Genomic DNA, 24,454 nt, shown 5'->3' with positions numbered 1-24,454 from the left:
TACCCAATGATTTCATAAAAGCTAAATTTCCATACAATGTACAGAAAATATTCTAATTAAATTCACTTACTTGGAATGTTTTCACATCATATTAGATATGTCAAAACCAACACTATCAGACAGCAGAGGAGTAAAACAGGTACTTGCATTCTTCTGTCTTTCACACATAAGTACAACCTTTAAAGAAAGCAACAGAACTTACTGCTATCGATTTAAATTATACATTGAAGCCATCCTTCCTTAATGAAATAAAATGTACATGGGAAGTAAAATGTGAAAATTATGGTCATGACTAAAGGAAATCAAGAACACTTAAATGGGTAATGATCTGCATGAGAAATATTTTAGCTAACCATGTAACTACACTGATTCTAGACGATTTCAACCATACAAAAAAAGAACATGTATAATCAAAATGGGAAAAAAATGAGACCGACACCATCCTTTTAGAGGCAGGCAAGGTACCATGGTAATTCTGCATAATGTAATTCAGTGATATTTGAGGGAACATACTCCATCTCAATTTTTTCAATTTGATTCAGTCACATTAAATGCACATTGCCTGCTTCTAAAATACTGTAGCTTCAAGTTACTACAACCATCACCATGATACCACATGCAACCAATACCACCACCAAACCACATACACTACTGTACCCCCACATTTCAAGACATGCACAACCACCCATAAATACATCTACTACAAGCACCACCACCAAAGCCACCACCATACACCATCACCATCTCTAGCCAACACCATAACTACACTATACCACAGCTACTTAATACCACTACAACACCAGAATGCAGCCTGCAACCACAAAAGGTGTAAAGCTCTTGCCTACCTTGTTACCTTAATCTGCCAGGCCCACGAGCCTCTTATGAGAGAGTGGCTTTGTTTGACATAGAAGATGAGAGGTGACCCATACACCGGAACCAGAAAACCACTGGGAATATCTTAACAGACTTTATTGGTCTTAGCAAAGTAATAATGGCGTACACACCAAAGTCCAGGTAAGTCAAATTATCATCTGGAACATTTTCTGGGCTGACTTCAAGTCAGATATCACACTTAAATGTACTATTCTGGTAGATACCAGATTTAAATGAAACAATAAAAGTCATGAAAAGCCTTGAAAATGTTCAAATACTGAACTAAATATGAAGCTATAACAATAGAGAAAACTACTGAATGTACACACAAAATAACAATAGTGCAGATATCACGCTTAGTGGAATGTATTACAGAAGTGTTAGAGGACCATATTGCCCCCCGCATCTGGCCCCTCAACAGCCCAGCCAGAGGACACATGACCACAAAATTCCACATACTCGAGCCAACACCATAATATTAAACTGGGCACTATCTCATTTACAATGATGCATCTAGTTGGTAGTACCCAAAAAATATTCAGCTACATGAGATTTCAATTTTCTTTTAAAGCTAGTACCCATGTCACAAATCGAATATCAACTTGAGTTATGAAATCCTGTGGTCAGCACCTAAGTCCTACCAGAACCCACTGTGGGGCCCACTGCACATGTTCCCACTGTGGTGGACTTATCTACCACAACACCACCACCACCACCACACTGCCAGCCAATCATCTACTCTGGTGCACACGGCTGCTGATGTCCTAATCTATATGCTTTGTAGTATATTATTTAACTTATAACTAAATCACTAACTCTACATCAGTGCTCTGTCTAGTATGAGCATGAAACAGACCAGAATAGATTAAGTGCCTACCTGGTTAAATATATGCAGCCGTGTACACAACTACCAACTTGAAACTTCACATCCACACACATACACACCCACATACTGTATCTTAGATAGATCTTAGATGATAGCAACTTTTATTGGCATAGTGTATGGCTTTTAAGCATGTCTCAAATTCACTGCAATGTAGATCTTAAACATATCTTACCATACCAAATTCATTTTAAATCTTTCATGTACAAAAATAAAATTAAGATGAAAATTTTGAATCAGATACCTTGCTCAAAGCCAACTCACTAGAGTTGTAGTCTAATATCCATCAGACAGATGCTAAAATACCCAACACTCATCCATCTCCAACAGGACACTCATGGCAGCCACACATAACATTGGCCAGCAGTGCTTGTCTCCGGCAAAACCAGGTGCAGCACACCAGAGTAACAGCAGATTGCACATACAAGAAGTTGCTGCACCACACACATACAATCATCACAAGAATACATGGAGATGGGCAGGATGCATTGAACACCTTGGTAACTGGCATGACAACTACTGATACTATGGATTAACAGTTGCCACAACCTACCAACAGATCACTAGTGTCAACTGATTTGACCCATTACAATGTGTTCTGCATCCTTCTTGTCAATCACTATGTACAGGTGTGTGTTACGCAGCATTGGTACTGAGTATTACATGGTAGGGAACATTTGGGGTGGGGGATATAGGGGATGTAGGAGGGAAGGGTTTACAAGTGGGGTCCGCTTCAAGGCCCCCATACCAGCAGCTCCCGTGTCTCCTGGGAAAGCCTGTTCAAAGCTACGCTTCTGTGTGGCTGATATTCTAGCTCCTGCTATGGCAGTGGCTGTAGCATAGGGCATTGGTAGAAGAGGAGGTCCCATTGGGGGTTTTTGAACATTGGGTGTCCCTTGAGTATCTCTACCTTGAGAAGATGACACTGGCACCAAAGTCACCTGTGGATGAAGCCCACCAGCAAGAGAGGTACGTGAACTGGAGAAGAAGAAAACTGGGTTTGTGACTGTGCCCATTTGTGATACAATGGGCATATCTCCATAGTGCCCCAACAGGCCTGGAGGCATTGTTGAAATAGTGGGCTTCATTGAAGTAAGAAGGGGTGGGGGAGCCTGAGAGGTATGAGGCATCTCAGGAGCTGGGAGGGCAAGAGGTGGCCTCTGCGGTGGTGGGCCCATAGGTGGGGGTAGAAGAAGTGGAGTATCAGGCTGCTTGAGAGGACTTGGGGGCATACTTGGGAGTATCGCACCATGAGGAGGAGGAGGAGGAGGAGGAAATGGATGAGCTAAACCTGGAAAAGGGGGCCCATGTGGACGAGGAGCACCAGGAGGAGGTGGTAAACCTGGGGGGTGAGGTATACCCCCTGGCAGGGCGGTGGCAGTACCATCCCACACCAACATACCCGGGGACACAAGAGGTCGTTGGGCAGGAAGGCCACCTGTCAGCACCATATTCATGTCTTCCCCTGAGCACTGAAAAACTTCAATATAACGCTGCTTTTTGCCAAAGACCATGTAGCGGTGATGCCTTTGCTGAGCAGCCAGAAATGCAGAATGCTCACTATCCATTTGGATGAAAGCTTCACCACTTGGCTGACCCTGTCAAGAAAAGAATAGGTATGGTAAGCTTCAACATTAAAAAAAAATGCCAATGTATCTGTAAAAGCCTTGCTTACAACTCTAAAAGCAAGCAAATTCATGTCACTTTCAAATGTGATAGGCCCTAAGGGACATCTATTGCTCATCTGGGCAAATGACATACTCAAAACTAATACATACTAGTGCAAGAAAAAGGTACTCAAATTGCAATAACAAGAACTCAGCAAAATGATAATGTAACATAATGACAACCAATTTTTCAGAGTTCTTACTGATTTCAACAGTGATAGCTCATAATGAGCATACAATGTCTGATAAAAGAAAATTTATATTTCACTATTTCCTGCTATGGTGCAGCAGTACAAGGAACTGACAAACAATGGCATTATTTGTTCATATCCACTCTCTCACTGTCATGTGTATGATGCACTGAATCCAGAGTGCCCCATTCATAGCCAAACCCCACAGACCACTCCAAGGTTTCCCTCAACCACTTCATATACCATGTGTGAAACCCATGTACAACACAAAACTCCATTTCATTTTATCACATGTTCAACTCACACCCTTTCAAATGTTAAGACCACAATACACAATATCAGTATTATCATTATCATTATAATCATCAATTCTATTATTAATAAGTACTTTATTATTATTATTATTATTATGATCGTTATTTTTATCATTATCAATTATCATTTTTCTGTAACCCCAGTACCCCATTCTGTGATGGGGCTTCTACAACTCTAACGGTGCTCTACTACCAGTGTATGGAAATGATGGACTCCTTTCAAGTGAGAGGTTCATTAACAAGACTGTACTCCCTTTTTTCAACCAGTGACACAGTCTCACCAAAGGTGACTTTTCACACATAGCATATCCACAAACAAGTGAAGTGTAGTGATGCCTCAATATACATCGATTGGTGGAATGCTTGTACAGTGCCACTGTATAAGGGCAACAGGAACAGTGAATGTTCAGATCACAAAGGTATAAATTTACTGGGTCTACCTAGTAATCTGTAGGGAGAGTGATGACTCAGAGGGTGATGGCATACACTGCGCATCAGATTGGGAAAGAATGGTTTGGCCTCAAGTGATGCTTTGTGAAAAGGGTTATGAATATATAGTACTTATTTTTTGTCTGTGGTTCATGGATACAAAGTACTTTTTTTCTATGGTCCATGCCTTGTACCCTTATGCCACCATAATGACTACTATATGATCAAACATACCCACCTTTGACCTCATTGTGATCTCTCATTCCACACACTCCTCAATGCATCGTGGACCTTAACCTGCTCACCCACCTTTTGGCTCACTTCAGCTCCCATGGTTCCATTTGCAGCCATATTCATTCCAAGTAACTAAAACATTATACTTAAAAGTTCTCTCCATTCAAATTCACACTCCAGCTAACCTCTCTCCCTCCACTGCTAAACTTAATAACCTTATTTTTAAACACATTTGCACCCAACTTTCTCCTTTCACACATATTCCAAACTCATAAACAAGCTTCTGCATTTTCTCACTTGAATCTGCCACCAGTGCTATATCATCAACAAACAGTAACTGACTCATCTTTCAGGCATTCCTCCCCTCAATAGACTTCAAACCTATCCCTCACTACACTATCCATAAACAGTGTTGGGGATATGTAACTTGTTTCTACTGTTTGTATGTGTTAAATGCCAATTGTATATTATTACATATACATACGCACATTCTATTTTATGTATATTTCAGTGTTAAGCTGTCTACATATTGCCAAACTGCGAGGAAGTACATATACATAAACACTGCTACACTGCCTTAAAGAAAAATGATCTAAAGCTGAAAAGTGATAAATGGTGAACTGACAGCACAAAAAAGAGTTTGAGTGATCACCACAAAGGAGAATGTGAAAAATCAGCCTTTGCTGGTGTGTGAGCAGTACTGCCTACAGGAATAGATTAATCCTCTATTCACTTTGGGACATGCTCTGAAGAAATATACTCTCATGAATTGAACAGAGCCCCTATTTTTTCTTTAAGGCAAATTTTACCATTTCAATGATACAATACTAAGTTCATTTAGAATTAAGGTGTTAAACATAAAACTTTTTAAAGGAACTACATTGCAGAGGAATTTGGGGAAAAAATTTGAAGAAATTTCATCTTGGAAGTTGGTAAGATACAGAACATGCAATTGAGGAGGTTGGTGTTTAAATGAAAAGTACTGAATAAAGTCATCAGCACAGGAATAAACAGGAATACTGGTTAAAAGAAGAACAATGATAACAAAGTTTTTGAGCATCACTACAAACAAATACAATGAAATAATTCTGGTCATTGAACCTGACATAAATCTGGTTATTTTTATGCCTTAGAATAATAAAAGGCAATGGTATTTTGGAGCAATGACAACAACAGACCATGGAATATGTGATGAGAAAATATTCTATTGCTGATCATGATCAACTTACATGTGCATTGTAGACCATATGGACACCTTGGTAAACAATACTCTTCGCAAGTTCTCCCAGAAACTCTAAGATGTGCTCCACTTGGGCCTCGAAAGGTAGTCCTCTAAGGCGTATGCAATCCTTTCGGGTGCCAGAAGTAATAATTTGTTGTGGTAAGAGTGGTACTTGAGGAAGCTGTGCTATTAGGGGTTGCTGCTGTTCGTACGTTCGAGGGTCCATAGAACGGTTTAGCACCTGCAAATTAGTTCTACATTTACCATCTGACAAGCAAATCATATCACTTGTGAAATGACTATTTCTGTTACTGTTTAGGCCCAGATCTATTAAGAAAAATATACACGAATATAACACATAAACATAAAAACATAAAAATTGAAATTGAAATATATTTTCAAGTTTGGTCATTAAACTTACAGAAGCACAAATAACTAAAAGGGAAGATCCAGAGAAAAGCAACAGAAATGGTAACTGAAGTAACAAAGCTGACTCATACAGAAAGGTTAGAGAGCATAAAATTGCTTTCCACAGAAAAGAAAATAGTAGTAAGAGGAAACTTCATCCAAACTTTCAATTGTCTAAATTTGATGATCTCAACAGTGAATATCTCTTCAAAATATACAAACACAGTAACCAGAGGCCATTACAAGTTACTAAGCTAGAAATGCATTAAAGATGTAAAGAAATGCTTTTATGGTAGGAGTAGTGGATGCTGACAGTATACAAAAGTTTTATATAATCATATAACAGGATACGTCACAAGAGATAGGGCACCCACAAGTGTGGAACTCCCTCCTCCTACTGAACAGATAACATCACACACACATGCAAATATGGTGGAATTCAGTAACAGATCAAAGGAAGAGGAGAAAAGTAAACAATACAGTCAGAAGGCAAAAAACTGGAGATACCAAGGCAAGAGGATGGAACTGAACGTAATGCACACAAATGGATTAGTAGGGAATGGGAAAGCTGGAATTACGGAACCGTACAAGGTAAAGTAAATAGATCAATCAACCTGATGCTGTTGGAGTCATGGAAACAAAGCATTCTAAAGACAGAAGATCTCAGGTGTTTAGCCCAAGGTTACATGATAGTGAGGAGGACATGAGAAGGCAAAGGTGCAGGAAGGCCCATTAAGAAAGTAAATAGAGGGAGGAGTAGCTGTAGGGAGGTGCATAATGGTGCTGTAATTATATAATCATCTAAAGAATTTTTATGACCCTGAACATGTGAATGTAGGTTTGCGGCAGGGGTGTGTGATGTCTCCATGGTTAATTAATTTGTTTATGGATGGGGTTGTTAGGGAGGTGAATGCAAGAATTTTGGAAAGAGGGGCAAGTATGCAGTCTGATGTGGATGAGAGAGCTTGGGAAGTGAATCAGTTGCTGTTCGCTGATGATACAGCGATGGTGGCTGATTCATATGAGAAACTGCAGAAACTGGTGACTGAGTTTGGTAAAGTGTGTGAAAGAAGAAAGTTAAGAGTAAATGTGAATAAGAGCAAGGTTATTAGGTACAGTAGGGTTGAGGGTCAAGTCAACTGGGAGGTAAGTTTGAAAGGAGAAAAACTGGAGGAAGTAAAGTGTTTTAGATATCTGGGAGTGGATCTGGCAACGGATGGAACCATGGAAGCGGAAGTGAATCATAGGGTGGGGGAGGAGGCAAAAATTCTGGGAGCCTTGAAGAATGTTTGGAAGTCGAGAACATTATCTCAGAAAGCAAAAATGGGTATGTTTGAAGGAATAGTGGTTCCAACAATGTTGTATGGTTGCGAGGCGTGGGCTATGGATAGGGTTGTGCGCAGGAGGTGGATGTGCTGGAAATGAGATGTTTGAGGACAATATGTGGTGTGAGGTGGTTTGATGGAGTAAGTAATGAAAGGGTAAGAGAGATGTGTGGAAATAAAAAGAGTGTGGTTGAGAGAGCAGAAGAGGGTGTTTTGAAATGGTTTGGTCACATGGAGAGAATGAGTGAGGAAAGATTGACCAAGAGGATATATGTGTCAGAGGTGGACGGAACGAGGAGAATTGGGAGACCAAATTGGAGGTGGAAAGATGGAGTGAAAAAGATTTTGAGTGATCGGGGCCCGAACATGCAGGAGGGTGAAAGGCGTGCAAGGAATAGAGTGAACTGGAACGATGTGGTATACCGGGGTCGACGTGCTGTCAATGGATTGAACCAGGGCATGTGAAGTGTCTGGGGTAAACCATGGAAAGTTCTGTGGGGTCTGGATGTGGAAAGGGAGCCGTGGTTTCGGTGCATTATTACATGACAGCTAGAGACTGTGTGTGAACGAATGGGGCCTTTGATGTCTTTTCCTAGCGCTACCACGCACACATGAGGGGGGAGGAGGTTGTTATTCCATGTGTGGCGAGGTGGCGATGGGAATAAATAAAGGCAGACAGTATGAATTATGTACATGTGTATATATGTATATGTCTGTGTGTATATATATGTGTACATTGAGATGTATAGGTATGTATATTTGCGTGTGTGGACGTGTATGTATATACATGTGTATGTAGGTGGGTTGGGTCATTCTTTCGTCTGTTTCCTTGCGCTACCTCGTTAACGCGGGAGACAGCGACAAATCAAAATAAGTAAATAAATAAATACAATGAAGGAACAATCACAAGAGGTGTGGTAATGATAATGGGGGATTTCATTCATAAAGAGAAAGACTGGGGGAACTTGGATTCTCATGGTGACAGGGAGTCCTTTTACCATTAGGACAAGCTTTTCAGATGAATCGTCAGGCAGTAAGAAAGGAGACACTCCACCACTGGACAGATTAACTTGATGGAAAGGAACAAAGTCGCATGTCAGAGGAGCCTTCTCAAAATGGGTTGTATTTACCAATGGAGTGCAACCCATTATTCTACTGGATCTATGTGCATAACTTGCTAAATGGTATGAACTCTTTTAACCTACTGAATATGTTGGCAGATGATGCAAAGGTCATCAAGGAAATGAAAACCGTGGAAGATTGCATCAACTTACAAGGGGACCTTGACACACATCCAGGTTGGTCCGATACAAGGATAACAAAGTTCATCACAAGTGTGTTAATAAGGATGGATTAGAGTAAAACAGGCCTCGATATGATTATAATTTTGCTGGAAATAAGCTGTGGGAATCTGTAAAAAAAAAAATAATGACTTGGGAGGCGACAAAATCCCTAACCTGTTGCCAGATTCTCACCTTAGAAGAATAGCTACGGAAACCAATTGTATGCAAGAAAATGGTGGAACCGCAATCATATTCATGGATAAGGAAATATTTGGCAAGCTGTTCATATACATAGGCAAAAACTGGAAAATGCTTCTCAAGTTTGGTCACTGCACCTAAAGAAGAGCTAATGGAAAAGATCCAGGGTATAGCACAACAATAGTACCAGAATTAAAGAGAGCTGAGTTACATGTTAAAGAAAAAGGATCAAAATTTGCCCATCTCGGAAGAGAAAAGAGTGAAGGGTGACCTGATCACAAATTTTAAGCTTTTAAAATGGTGATGAAGACGGTAGTTCATATCATGAATTTAAGCAAGAAATGTAAGAAAGTTATGTGGAATTTACAGAATAGGAGTGGTAGATAAACGGCATAAGATGAAGTCATGGTTAATGGAGAGGTTCACAAAGAGTGGGGTTCCCCCATTACGAGATGAGAAAGGGGGTCGGCCTTTTGGCTGGAGCACCCTAAAATCTCAGGAAGAAGCATAGGGAGCTGGTGAAGACCACAAACCATGATAATCACTGTGCTCGCCAAAGGTGTTTCCTTTTATCGCATTTACTTACCCTTCTTCACCATCTTTCTTTCTTTCTTCCTGACATTCTGTTATTTAATGAAAAAATAACTTTTAATGGTGACCAATACGGCAAGGGCAAATGACAGGCCCCAATTAAGGTCATCTGGGGTGAAAGGAAAACGTTTTAGAAATTTAGATAGAAAGGAAACATTAATCCCAGCTCCGCAAATGTCTGTTGACCTGATTCTTAAAAAGAGGGAAGGTTGTATGATGAGGGAAAGACAAAACAGAAGGAAGAGAATTGCACTACTTAGCAGTTGATGGAAGAAGGAAACATAATAACCAATCATCGAGTGGTCATCTTAGCAGTTCGACAGAAGAGGAAAGCATAATAAGCAATCATCGAGTGGTCAGTCTCCACACACAAACTAACGGAAGCACGACTCCAAACCTTATGAGTGGGAACACATGCAGACAGTTCACGAGAACAATGGCAAAATAAAAGAGATAATATATGACATCTAAGCACACATACAATTTTTTTCTTATACTAAAAAACATATTCAAAACTGGCAACAAACTATAACATTAGCTTTTATCATTTTAGATTTAGTAACTGGAATGGAAGTGGACGTAGCCAAAACCTGAGTGTGGAAGGTCGCTCCTAACTTAACTTAAAAGACGCTGCAATAATGGAGATTAATTACTTTCTATCTACAATTTTACACACATATTCATTCTTAAAGGACTAAGTCCAACTCACGAAAATGAATTAAAATATTTCAGTTCATAAACACGTATATCAGGTTTACTTAAATCAGTCATCAGAGAATAAACGAAGTACCCGTAGGAAAAGATCCCCTCTCAAGGAGTCTACAATCTTGCACTTGCTCCTGCTGCTGCTAAAACAGGCATGTGGCCTGGAATTGGAAGAGAAATGTAGGGCTGATGTGACTGGAGAAGAGTAGGGCCAATCAGTTAACGACGACGATGATGATGATGTCCTATTTCTTTTTCTATCCATGTCGTGCAGGCGGGGTTTGTTTCTATGATAACTGGGACTTATGCCTCTAGTTCCATGAGGTTTCATCTGTTACTTGTACATTAAAGAGAGATATATATCATGCCTTCAACAAATATCCATCACTCATTGCCTTGTGACGTTCTAACACCTCATGCTGCTGACATATCAATCACTTGTTATCACTGTCATAAACAGGTAAAAATCGCATGCAACTGGTATCATTCAACATCTGGAGAATGAAAGACGGTATGGTTAAGCTGTCAAGCTCATTTCCCCATGTTATCTACCTACTTCTGGAGCGGTGTAAAACGGCTAGGCTACGAGAGCTGCTCTTTCTATCAAGCTATCACGTCTTCCCTGAACATCCAAATTACACTCAAGTGCGCAAACAAGTACATTTATCACATCAAGTGCCCAAAAAACAGATTTGCGAGGGTCATACCATCATAACTAAGTGTTGGGGTTCGGGTTCTATTAATTATTACGATTCTTGACCTTTCTTTCGCATATCTAAGTATCTTTACTGGGCAACTTGCATTTAGCTTTGCCAAAGTTCTGAAGTGCATGGCTCATTACATCATCAAATTATTAGCTCTATTCAATGTTGTATTTCATCACACAACCCCCCTCATACGAAAAAAAAAGATATTTCTAGCCATAACAAACCAAAGGCGAATTAAGTACAATGATCCAAAAAGTATCTGGGGCTTACTAACTAAACGTCTAAATAAAAAAATGCTAAATCACTAATGACTTTAAACGATATGTGTAGTTCATGGAATAAGATTCCTCAAGCTTTGTTTAAGATGTCACACAACTCTATCACGAAAGCCTAACTTATCTGCTGATGCATCAAATTCTCTTCTTTCCACTAAAGCCTGCAAAAAATACGCGATACAAATGTATAAACATATTCACTTTTAAACTATTAATCTGTTGTACTCGTACATCTTTGATATAATCAAATGCTGTAAATATCTATTGTTATAAATACTGACATGTATGATAAACCAGTCAGCAGTGGGTCGTCTTTCATGTCTCCAACAACCTGGACATTAAAAATAGTCACGAGGTATATATATAGACATGACAGTCGGCCATTCTCTTGAATCTTGGTACCACTTATCAAAATACGTTACAAAGAACAAACAAATATTACTGATCTTTCAAAAGGCCATCTGCTTGTCCTGTGATTTGAAAATAAATTTTCCCCAGTCCTCCTACGCATCGAAGATGAATTCAAAGTTGCGCATGCACTTCTGCTTCTCATATATGCTTCCGTAATTGCTTAACAGTACAACAGTATAATGTACAGGCCTACTACATAAGTTCCTTGCATATGTCGTTAAATTGCCAGCCTTTGCATTCACGATCACAAATCACTACCCAACAAGAACTAATTAAATAACGATGCCTACGTTATTTTGTTATTTGTTTAGCAATATGGATCTCTTTTCCCTTTCACCTTCGCTAGTCATTCATGTACCGTTCCTAACATGCTTTTATAAATGTGCTTAAAGAAAAACTGAGGCACAAGCGTATCACCACTGAAATCATGTTGTTTTCTGTCATTTATATAATCAGCAACGCTAAAAACCTGCGGTGCTCGGTATGTGTTGGTGGGTGCTTCCTCCCCGACACTTGAACCATTCGCGGTACGATGTCCACCTCCACTGATGCTTAAAAAAGGCCAGGAAGTCACTTGTCACTTTTCTGCAGTCTTCGGCTGGCCGCGGTGTGTGAGTGTGTGCCCACGTCAAGCACCGTACAAAGGGTAGGGGAGGAAGACACACCCGTTTTCAAAAGCAGGCACAGGGAGGGGTGGCGGCTCACCCGACCCGACATTACTGCGGAGGAGCACGTTTGTCACTGCTACTGTTGATGCCTCAGCACAGAGTGAGGTCTTTCCCTGCCACTCCCCGGCCCCGCACTCAAGTCTCCCGCAACCAAGCCACCAGCCAGCCATGCCTCACCAGTTAAACCCCACCTCTAACACTTATTTACCATTCGCTTTCTCTCTCTCTCTGTGTTCTACTATCACCTACCTTCTAAAGACAGATCACGTCTGCGATTTAAGCAAATGCAGTGACGTATGAAGCCTAAATTTCAGGAAATATTATTTTTCTCAGTTCATGAAGGAGGGGGAATGGATTATTTTCTCGATAAGATTACTGTCCCCTTCGCATCTGGCATCATTGGATCCCACGTCATTAGTACAAAGTTGATATCTTATGACCCCTGCCGTGCGCGCATCCTACATTGGGAAAGCCTACCACACAATTTTTTTTTTTTACACCTAAGTCGCATGCATTACACATGACACTTGACATAAAAACCATTTCATCACAATTTTAATGACATGTTGAAATTTTTTCCCTCTTCTTAGTGTACAATCTCTCGCTCCTCACTCTCATCCCTCTGCCTCCTTCCTCCCTCTTCCCACCTGATCCACACTCCCTCTCACCCTCTATGTACGGACTCCTCCGCCCATTCGCACGGCATCCTCCCTCTATATGCAAGTCGCTCTTCCCTTATATGCACGTTCCTCTTCCCCTATACACACAGCCCCCCTTCCCCTACTCTGACGTTCATCTTCCCCCATACAACCGGCAACCTACCCCTCTATATAGGCACGGTCGTTTCTTCATCTCTCACTAACTGTGCACGTTCCTCTCCCTTCCTCGTCCACACCATGCACAAGTCCCCCCTGCTTGCACTCCCACCCCCTCCATCTCTCCCTCGTGGCAAGCAGCGTCAGCAGGACTGAGGACAACAACATGCAGTGGGCAGCATCATGCAATCGCCGCCCCAAGCACATAACTAGCCACGCCTCCTCCCTCCCTCCCTGCTCTACGTCCGCCCGTCCGCCCTGCCACCATGATGCCCTCGGGTCATTCCTGTGTGAACTATTAAATGATGCATGAACGCATACGAGTGGAAAAGGAGGGAGGGCCGTCTGAAGATCCCCCCCCTCCACCCCAACACACACATTCTTTGTGGTGTAGTGGTTAGTGCTCACGCCCATGAGTCAGCCGGAGACTGACAAGGGGTTGAACCCGAACGGGTTCGAATTTTGGACGTGGCAGTTAGCCTACACTCAACCCACGCGCTCCTCCTCCCCTCGGAACTGGTCGATAAATGTGCACCACCTGACCTCGGCTGAAGTGTGTGTGTTTGTGTGCATATATAGGAGTAAAGACATGACAGATACTTAAAAGGTTATCAAACGGGGCGAAACGAGTGTAAACCTCTCTCCCCAGTAAAACACAAAATAGTAATCACACACACAACATATTACCATCACTATCATCAATAAATTCTATACATAAGTTTACATCTTGATCCAATAAATACTATTTGAGGGAAAAACAGTTTCGTTAACCTGCCGAGCATGACGGTACAACCCTTAGGTACGATGGCGTGACCTATGACCTGATCCTTGAAGGTCATGGTCATTATACAAGAGGGTTGTACCGTCGTGCTAAAAAGAGGATCGTGCTCAAGGATTTTACAGCCATGCTTAAGAATCGTACCGTCGTGCTCAAGGAACATACTGTCGTGCTCAAGGATCATACCGTCGTGCTCAAGGAACATACTGTCGTGCTCAAGGAACATACCGTCGTGCTCAAGGATCATACCGTCGTGCTCAAGGAACATACCGTCGTGCTCAAGGATCATACCGTCGTGCTCAAGGAAAATAACGTCGTGCTCAAGGATCGTACCGTCGTGTTCAAGGAACATACCGTCGTGCTCAAGGATCATGCCGTCGTGTGCAAGGATCATGCCCCATGCTCAAGGGATTTTAAAAACTATTTTCATCAGCGTAAGTAATTCATAGCACACAAATCTGTGAGCATACGTAGATGGACGATCAACGTCTTCCGGATCTCCGATACGCAAAAGGAAGGTAACCACGCGTTTGAAACAGTCGAAATAAAACCTCACATGTGAACCACACAACGAAAAAATAAAAACAGCAACAACAATAGAAAGCATTAATCGTGTACTCACACCACCACCAATTTTCAAATCAGGAAAGTACTACGAGGATCAACTGTACTGTACTCCAGGAATCCTGATGAAAATGTCGAAGTACAGTAGAACAGATCAACGCATAGCTTCCTCACTCTTCCAAGATCATACACAGATGATAATAGGCCTACACGTCCATGCAAAGCTGAGTACTGAGGCACGGTAAGTAGGTAATCAACGAGAAAATCGAGTCGAGGATGTTCAGCCGACTCGTTATACGGCGAACTGTATGTATATAAAAAGAAAATAAACGAGGGGTTAACAGGAGGGGCCACTCAAGTCACCACGAACATAAACTATCCAAATCAACACGTAAGGAAGAGTAGGGACGAAAGGGGGGAGAATATGACATACACAACACACGACCATACTGAAACCAGGAGAGCTGCTGGAGCTGCTGCTGCCTCTCAGCATCGCAGCCCCAGGCTGGCGGAGGGCAAGTTAGTGACGAAAAAAAAAAAAAATGCCCCGACGACGTGCAACTTTGAACACTCTCCTCACCTGGCCTTCCCAGGATTTCTACATCCACATGCCTACAGGGTTTCCATTCTCTTCTTGATCTCCAGTGGTGTTAAGCATCGCGTTCTCCAAAAACTTTTTCTTTAAAAGATATCTATCCCTCTTCTCTCTCCACATCTCGATACTGGGTAGCCCCTAGCAATATTTCAAGGACTGACCTCGAAAAAGATTAGACCTCTGTTGCGTGACTGGAGCCCATGGCATAGAAAAAAAAAAAAGAGGCATTCATCTAGTTGTTCATCCAATCATTTCCACTTATGAGACAGCAAAGCCTTCCAGGAGTCTCTGAGATTACGACACAACTTACAATCTTACAACAAGAACTTTCACTACTGTTGTCATAATAAAGCGTTGTAGGTACTCGTACGTAGATTGATATACTCTCTCTCTCTCTCTCTCTCTCTCTCTCTCTCTCTCTCTCTCTCTCTCTCTCTCTCTCTCTCTCTCTCTCGAGAAAAATATATGATGAGTGAGGAAGGAAGCAGTGGCGGCCAAGAGTGGGGAGCAACAACAGACATGATCCCTGACCGCGACACTACTTCCTGTTGACCAACCCTTGAGACGCATTGTCAACCCACAGGCCCCGACCCTTCGTCACAGCAGAAAACCGTGAGCTGGGAGGACCCCCGCACATCGTCGTCAGGCCCTAAGGATGAATGAACAACTGAATGTAGAAGGACAGCCAAGGTGATCTACAGAGATTACTGGCTTGGTCTTTGGAAATGATCGGTAGCGAAATACTAGCCAAAAGTAGCAGGTATAGTAACGGTATACTGGATTCCAGTCACTTCTGGATGGCACAACTTCGTCAGTCGATCTCAAAAGAACTAATGCTGGACTCCAGTCACTTCTGGAGGGCATACATTCATCAGTCGATCCATACAATCTACGGGACAGGCTGACTCTGACTGACTGACACGTCAATTAGCGACAGAGACTGTAACAAACCAACTAGCCAGCCAACCCCGCCGTGGCCCACCCCCCCACATCCTGGCCTCACTGACTCGCTTGACTTGATATCGAACCGTTAAGTCTGCAGGCCATACTTCACGCCCGCCGGGTCAAGACCTGGACTACAACGAGAGTGAGTTTCGATCACGACTTGGACGTCCACATTTCACAGTCCTCCTCCGCTGAAATCGAAGCCTCTCAAGGGTAATTGTCAAGCCAGCAGCGACCGAGTGGAAGGTAGACCTTAATCAAAACATTACAGATGGACTGAGTAACGGGAAATTCGTGCCAAACCACCGATGCCAACTATCTGTGTGGTGGTGGGGCAGCAAAATGCACCTGTGGCAACACCACTGTGGTGGAGAGGGGCTGGGTATGACTGGGGAGGAGGGGTGAGAGGATGAGGAGGAGGAGGAGGAGGAGGCAAGGTTAGGGAGACGTGAAAGAGGAGCGAAAGGAATGCAGAAGGAAAGAAGAGAGAGGAGAAAGTAGAATAACCATGATCGTAAACAAGACAAAATCCTGGCAGAGGGGGAGGAGGTGGTTCTGTCTTACGAGGTCGCACCTGTTGCTGAGGTGTTGTATATAAGGGTCTTGTCCCATCCCCTTCCCTTCGAGGGTGGGGGCGGGCGAGATATAGTTTGCGACTCGATGGGAGTGTGTGTGTGTGTGTGATTCGTATATCCGTTCAAGAAGCCCAAGGTGTGAGGTCGAGGATGTGAGTGTTACATTCCGAAGAGGGAGATGCTGGATCATGACTTGCACACAACAGCAGCAGCAGCAGCAGATGTTGCGCAATTCGTCTGATCACGGCGACGTTCATCTGGGACTGTCTTCGGCCATGAGGCTAGTTTTCTATTAAATGTTTTTTTGTTTTCTTTTTCTATAGTCTCCAAGCATGTTTCTTATTCCTGTAGGGGTGTTGCATTAAATACTCTCTCTCTCTCTCTCTCTCTCTCTCTCTCTCTCTCTCTCTCTCTCTCTCTCTCTCTCTCTCTCTCTCGCATGACATACTTTTTTAACATTTCCGTCTGATCTTCTGATTAAGTTCCTAAGGATTAGTCCCTGCGTGATAGAATTTTGACTCACAGAGATGCTTCCAGACCTAAAACGTTACTCTTATAAGCCTTTTATCTGCTGCCATGCATAGTCATGTATTTCTCCTACCTCCTTTCTAGAGTGCATAGTTCAAATTAATTTAACCTCGTGGGGAATGAAGTACCTACATCTATACAAGCATAAAAGACTGGGTTTTTGCCAATAGGCAGGGCTAGCGCGTAGCCCTCACCGCACTCCTCGTTATGTTCATAATACCGTCTCTATCTTCAGCCACGCTTATCAAAATGTATCTATTCTGGGTTCGTCTGGAACCGTATTCAACCTATATAAACCTTTTCCCTTGACGTTTCTCAAACACCAAGAGCATTTCTCTATTCTCTGGGTAATACACACACAACAGTTTCATGTATTATCAAAATGTATCAACTCTGGGTTCGTCTGGAACCGTATTCAACCTATATATACCTTTTTCCTTGACGTTTCTCAAACACCAAGAACATTTCTCTATTCTCTGGGTAACACACACACACAACAGTTTCATGCACTATACTAGTTCTCTCGTATATCTTCGACGTCTTTTTTTGGTATCATCCACGGAACTATGGCAGACTTAACACATACTTTTCCTTAGCGAGAACAATTATATTCTTAATGCCCTCAACCTGCTGCATCTCCTCCGCTTATGTGGAAGTCACGAGAGAGAGAGAGAGAGAGAGAGAGAGAGAGAGAGAGAGAGAGAGAGAGAGAGAGAGAGAGAGAGAGAGAGAGTGAATGAATGAGGCGGTCGACCAGTCTGAAGATGTAGCGACGACAGCAGTGCTGTGCTAGCGACGTGGCAGAGTTTATAGCGTGTGTGGCGGTGCGTCGCTGGCTCGGGAGGTTTGCATGGCTGCTCCCTCCTTCGTGGCGCCTGGTGGTGGAGCCAGGCACCAGGCAAGTGTACAGTGGAGGCCGCTCCTCCACACCTTCTCTACGGCCTTTACTTATAATCTTACTCATACTTACTACATAGTTTACATCAATGTTTTTACTCATACGAACAAATAACACAAATATATAATATACTGGACACCAGACGCACGCGAGAAAAATAATCATTAGCCGAAATAAAACAGAATTTTGAGAAAAAACATGTAAACACATTCGTCTGCCATGCGATTTTGATTATCACTATGTATGACCTATCATCCACATTTAAGGTGTCTAAGAAGCCCAGACTCAGACAGAATCCAATGTTCACCATTAGTTCACCTATGTTCAAACTGCACGTTATGAACTGGCTTGCAACATACCCATGCGAGGTCTGTGCATGCCAGTTCATATGAAGCATTCTGAACATTTGTTGATCAGAAGGTAAACAGTGAGTTGTGTCTTGAGTCAGGACTATCAAAACACCATTTGCAATCTCTAGTTCCCTGGGAGTAACCTACAAGCACACACACACACACACACACACACACACACACACTATCTATCTATCTATCTATCTATCTATCTATATCTATATCTATATATATAGTGTGTGTGTGTGTGTGTGTGTGTGTGTGTGTGTGTGTGTGTGTGTGCGCGCGCGCTGGCATAAAGCAAGACCCTAGAATTCATGAGCTTGCGTCCAGTATAAGTGGACGACGTTCACTTATCTGAAAGTTTCGAAAGTTTTTAAGTGATAGCTGCTACTCCTGCATGCACCGTGTAACATCAACAAGTACACTGAGATGGTCTCGGGTACTTACCCATGTAGCTGGAGCCAGATAAGCGTGTAAGCAGAGACATCTATTAGTTCAAGACAGTTAAGATATATATATATATATATATATATATATATATATATATATATATATATATATATATATATATATATATCAGGGCTTTTGACGAACTTTGATCATCAGTACACGTTAGAAATGGGGAGAAACAGCAGATTACCTCTGACTGATGTCATATTTATTACTTCAGCGTGAGGGCAATACGAGACCTCACTAGCTGTATGGACTGAGATACAGTCACACACAGTGGACAAGTCTCGCTCGAAAACCTTAGACGTTACACTTTTTGGCAGTGCCATACTCCTGGAGGGTAGCCAAGATCATGCGCTTCTGCTTTAAGAAAAAAATAAAACTATTCCACAATACACACAAGGAGAGCAATACCATGAGTGTTTGACCTACTCATTCACAAGTCAAAACCTAAAATCATCATGCAGGTGTCGAGCAAGGAGCGACACATGGGGCTTATACTGTTGCATCAACTGTTTCCTACCACTACATTTGCTGGCCACTCTTATCTCCTCTCCCGCTAGGATGCCACCATACACCGAGGGAGAACAAAAAGACAAGCGATTCTGCCTTCGTGTAGTGGCGGGCGATTGTGACTCAGTTGTACGAGTGTTCTTGGGAAGCGGAATCTTTTGGCTGGCCCATCTTAGCGGATTTCCCTGCGGACTCTGGCCAACTCAATCCTAACATACGTACTCCGCGCTTCTGTTACCCCAACATTCCTCAAGACGAAGACAGCCACGAGGGCAACTAACTCTCCATGACGTTCACAGAGTATCTGAGATGCCGCCCTTCTAACCCTACCTTGTCATGGCTTTCCGATGATGGAATGTTAAAGTAGTTTCGAACTAAAGTAGAAAGTGTTCTTCCACATACTAATGACTGGGTTGTAAGATCAGCTGGAAGGGTAATGGTGGAGTTCTTACCTGTTGAACTTCAGCGGTGGTTGAGCGAAAGAGTTCGATGTAGCGGGAGCCGATGATCTCCCGGTGTTTGGCCAAGGCCTTGGCGCTGTCCTCCTCCGAGCTGAAGAGCACAAAGGCATCTCCGGTGGCCCGTCCGTCCGGCTTCCTGACGAAGAGCACGCCGTCCTCGTTGTCCAGGATCTGGCATCCGCTCTCGCCACACTCAAAGAACTCGACCTGCGGGGAAACGCGTACCATTATATAATGACTTGAGACACGCCAAGAAGAGGAGAGTGGTGGAAAGTTTGGTCTACTCTGGGCGGAACCAAGGAAAGGATGGATGGAATGGTGTCACAGTGGAGAAGGCTGTAGGCTGATTGCGTTAAAGACTGATGAGGAGAAGGAAGAATGGAATGTTGGGTTGATGACAAAACACAATAAAAATTGAGGAGCCTTATACTTAAGAGTCCTCTGTAATATTCTATAAAGCGACGAAACATCATGAGGTATTAATATCAATTTCATTAGGGATGGTTGTATGTTAACGCTTCCTTTCTCATACGAACATCCTCTCGAAGTCTAGCAAGGTTATCTGGATAGCTGGCCTGTGTCTCCTATGGCTTGCAATGCTGGGTTAGATCTTAACTCCAGCGTTCTAATTGCCAGAAAACTATGGAATGACGGTGTCGTTGGGAAAAAGGCTTCGGCAGGTGAGTAACCACTACAACAAACACTGCTGGACTTAGATTGGCCCCTTGGGGAACACCAGGGGTTGAGGGTGAATGTTTGGGTAAGCCGACGTCCTCCTCAACAACCAATCTATGTGGAAGTCATCGACCAACGCCAGATTTGAGTCCGATGGTTCAGAGGTTATAGATAAGGGCCGGTGTGTGGCGATGGTTATCAGGAGACTTTGTTAACGTGTTGGTCAAGATAAATGTTACCGTATGCTAAGCACAGCCCCAAGGATAATGGTAATGGCATGTTGAATGGCTCTCTCTCTCTCTCTCTCTCTCTCTCTCTCTCTCTCTCTCTCTCTCTCTCTCTCTCTCTCTCTCTCTCTCTCTCCCTTTTATAAGACCGATCTCATCAAATACGGACAATAAGTACTTATATTCCAAAAAGTATCAAGTTTTATATCCTCCTTTTTCTCCCTTAATGTTCGAGCAGAGATGGGTCTGTTGGGGTGCGGGTCGTGGTGTGGTGAGGGGGGGCTCAACTTTTTATAAAGCCTTAAGATGATGATGATAATTCTAGCAGTTCTGAGAAAATTTGTGAGGATTTATGTAACGTAGTATCAGGCTGGCGTTCAACAGGATGAGATTAAATGATGTCCAACAGGTTGGTCAAACTTGGATTCTGACTAACCGTACGTTTATGGTTTAGAGAAGGGGCGCTGGTGCACCAGGACAGAGTGAGCTGTGGACACACTCGATGTTTATGTATGTACCAAAGGCGATTGGCTGCTGAACCTGCTTTGATATCCCTCATGCCTTTAACATTTTGAAATTTGGAATCTTCAGCCTTCTTCTTTTTTTGCATCTATTTCTTCCTTTTAAAGCAGAGAGGGGACACTTGCATGACCGACCTGGATGCATTCTAGAATAGAATTAGATCGCATTTTCTCTATTAAAGATCTGGTCTTGTGTATTTCTGGCTGAAGTTGGAGAAAGACGAGTGGAAAAGATCAGAAGGAAAAGGGATATGCACAATTGATAATCTATCATCAATCAAAGAGGAAAATATATAACACTAAAAAACATATAAAAGCATCAAATATCGACAGACAATGGAAGAAAATATTATCATCAAATATTCACAGCTGAAGAACAAAATATGCACAGTCTACTATGGATAATATCCGTCAACCACACAATAACACAAACGCTGTATAAACATAATCACTGACTTGGTGTTGCCCATGAAACACTTTATACATATACAGCGGTTCACCTCTTCTCTCTCTCTCTCTCTCTCTCTCTCTCTCTCTCTCTCTCTCTCTCTCTCTCTCTCTTATGAAAGAATGCACACGCACTATGCATAACTGCGTGTATACATACACGTTTAATGCACACGCATCATGCATAACTGCGTGTATACATACACGTTTAAGTGCCTTTAGTGTTCTCTTAAGTTTATCAGACTTCACATCTCCAAATTAAACACTTGGTAATCTATAAAGTAAGTAATGATGTGGGCCATCCCGCCATCCGTTTTCTACGTAACGGAGACTATGCCCGTGGCTGATGTGATGATACACTAAAAGAAAACGGGATACTAACCTCCACCAATAACCACTTAAGATTCATCGGAGCTAATGTTAGATTTTTATTAAAATTCAATCACAGTAACGTCATGCATTTATTCTCTGCAGCATTTTTACCCCCTTGACCTCTCGTTTTCTTTATATATTCTTTCGGGGGCACCAAGTGCAAAGCCCTAGGAAGATGGAAGGCGAAACACTTCGACGAAATTTATTCAGACGGAAACTAAGACTTCAGAAGGGTTGGCAAGATGGCGATGTTGAGGAACAATATATGGAGAAAGACCCCGAGATACAGAGGAATACATTAAACAGTCTGAAATACAACAGTCTGAAGAAATACAACTGAATGCTGTTGCATGGGAGGTTCTACTCAGAAACCCACTCCTAAAACACTTCCATTAAGTTTGTTGACAAGTATTCGTGGCATTAATAAAGCCACAAAACCTTCTGTAACTCATTCTTTTAGAGCTTCTTTTTTTTTTTTTTAAGTGTTCCGTCCGTCATTCCCGTTTTCAGTAATCGACTAAATACATAACCTGCGCAACGTAGAAAATGGGTCGTTTTTGATGGCAGGGTCCGTGGTGTCCCGTGTACACACACGTACGTACGTAGGTATAGGCTAAAGGTGAAGGCTAGCAGTTTCAGGCCTCACGGCTATCAGCTGGGGGTCACCGCCACAAGTGTTTTTGAACATCGATTATGGCTACCGGTCTTGGTACACACACACACACACACACACACACACACACACACACATACATACATACATACATACATACAAGAGAAGGATCTGTGACCTGTGTGTATCTGGACTACGTGAAAGGATCTGTATCCCTAAGCAGGAATATGAAGATTCCTTCGATGGAGAGGATAAAAAAAATCACTTTTCAAGTCAAAAGAAGGAACAGAGGACGACGTACGCCAGAGGAGCCTTCTCGAAGTGGACTTTGGGGGGGAGACGGGGTTGTTTACCAGTGGTGTTCCGCACGGTTCGATCCTGGGCCCCTACTGCTTTCTTTCATATACGTAAATGACTCACCAGAGGACTCGACTCATGTCTGAATATATTTAAGGTTCATGCCATGGTCATCGGGGTTTGTGGCAGTTGGGGTGTAGGAGGAGAGGTAGGTGAGAAGAGAGTATACAAGGATCCCATCAACTTGCATTGGAACTTAAACAACACAGTTGGTCCGACATGCGTCTGATAACGTCTAAACGGAGGAAACAGACAGAGAAGCACAAGGGACAAATGAACAGGGAAGGTCCGGACGACGGCAGCAGCAAAGACGGTGTGGACGAGAAATAAGTGAGCTGACTTACAGCGGGAGGGTAAAGGTTACGAGTCTGTTCAACACGGAGGGCAGAAGGTGAGGGGTGACGTGAATCACAACCTTTTAAGTTTTTAAAACCAGATGGGCGATGCCAACGCGGAACAATTACCTCTTCATGGATGCAGAGGTAGAAAACAACAACCAGGGGCCAAAACAAGACATTGAGGTACTTGTTAGAAACAATTCTGAGAAGTAGTTCTAAAGTATAAGTGTGGCAGACGAGTGGAACCGAGTGCGGAAGACGATTGGAATAAGTGTGGTGGATGAATTCCGACAGCATACGAAACTTGTGCAGTGTCTTCTGACAGCGAAGACAGTTGATGAGATGGGGGCCTCACGAGAGTCTGCAGAACTCCCTTCACCATACCGGACAGATACGTGAACGGATAGGTAATGACACAAACTAAATGGCCCCGGATTCGAGTCACGGTTGGGGCGGGGAGGTGGTGACTCAGTCAGTGCAACCAATTCAGTCTCACCTTAAGGGCGGGTTGATGACATATGATCTGAGGTGAATATCAAAAGTAAATGATCACCAACGGACCGTGCACGGCAAAAGGCGTGTTGGTGGTCTGAAACAAGGGGGAAAAGTGAGGGTTACGAAGACCTTTCTTTACTCAAACTCTGGTGGAGAAAGGAGGAATGGAAGTTGGTGGATGTGATGCGCCAAGGCGAGCGTCTGAGAAGGGAAGGTTTCGATTCCTTAAGACAAGATGTAATGCACAGGTATGGACAACATCGAGTCCAGAGGCATCTCCTCCTCCCCTTTATGAAGGCGAGGAGAGGTGGGAGAGTACATGGAAGATCCTGCACGAGGAAAATAGGGAATTAGGTACGGATTCAGTGGGCCATGGCTGGGGAGGAGGATTAAATACAGAGTCACGTAGAGTTAGAGGAAAAAATGAACGAAATGGAGAGGCTTTATTAGTACGAGACTTTGCTAATGACTGATTAGGTTGCAATATAGAAGGAAGGATTGAGGTTTCTGGAGGTTCGGCGCCAAATCTACACGATTTTATGTACTGCTT

General features: G+C 42.8%; 1 protein-coding gene across 8 annotated transcripts in view; it reads right to left on the bottom strand.

The window, feature by feature from the left end:
* Positions 1-24,454, bottom strand: part of fus (epithelial splicing regulatory protein fusilli) — a 308,026-nt gene that overhangs the window by 37,309 nt on the left and 246,263 nt on the right. For 5 of the 8 annotated variants that reach the window (XM_071691437.1, XM_071691438.1, XM_071691439.1 and 2 more), the window contains 3 exons: positions 19,851-20,066; positions 5,821-6,054; positions 954-3,354 (listed from right to left, as the gene is read on the bottom strand). In XM_071691437.1, the coding sequence (XP_071547538.1) occupies positions 2,416-3,354; positions 5,821-6,054; positions 19,851-20,066 (1,389 nt within the window). In that variant the 3' untranslated portion in view covers positions 954-2,415. Of the gene's footprint in view, positions 1-953; positions 3,355-5,820; positions 6,055-19,850; positions 20,067-24,454 lie in introns of those variants that run through there. The other 3 variants (XR_011716420.1, XM_071691440.1, XM_071691441.1) reach the window with 1 other exon arrangement.

This window comes from Panulirus ornatus, chromosome 50 (genome assembly GCF_036320965.1).
Source record: "Panulirus ornatus isolate Po-2019 chromosome 50, ASM3632096v1, whole genome shotgun sequence".
Taxonomy (NCBI): Eukaryota; Metazoa; Arthropoda; class Malacostraca; order Decapoda; family Palinuridae; genus Panulirus; species Panulirus ornatus.
This window is presented reverse-complemented; position numbering and strand designations above follow the sequence as displayed.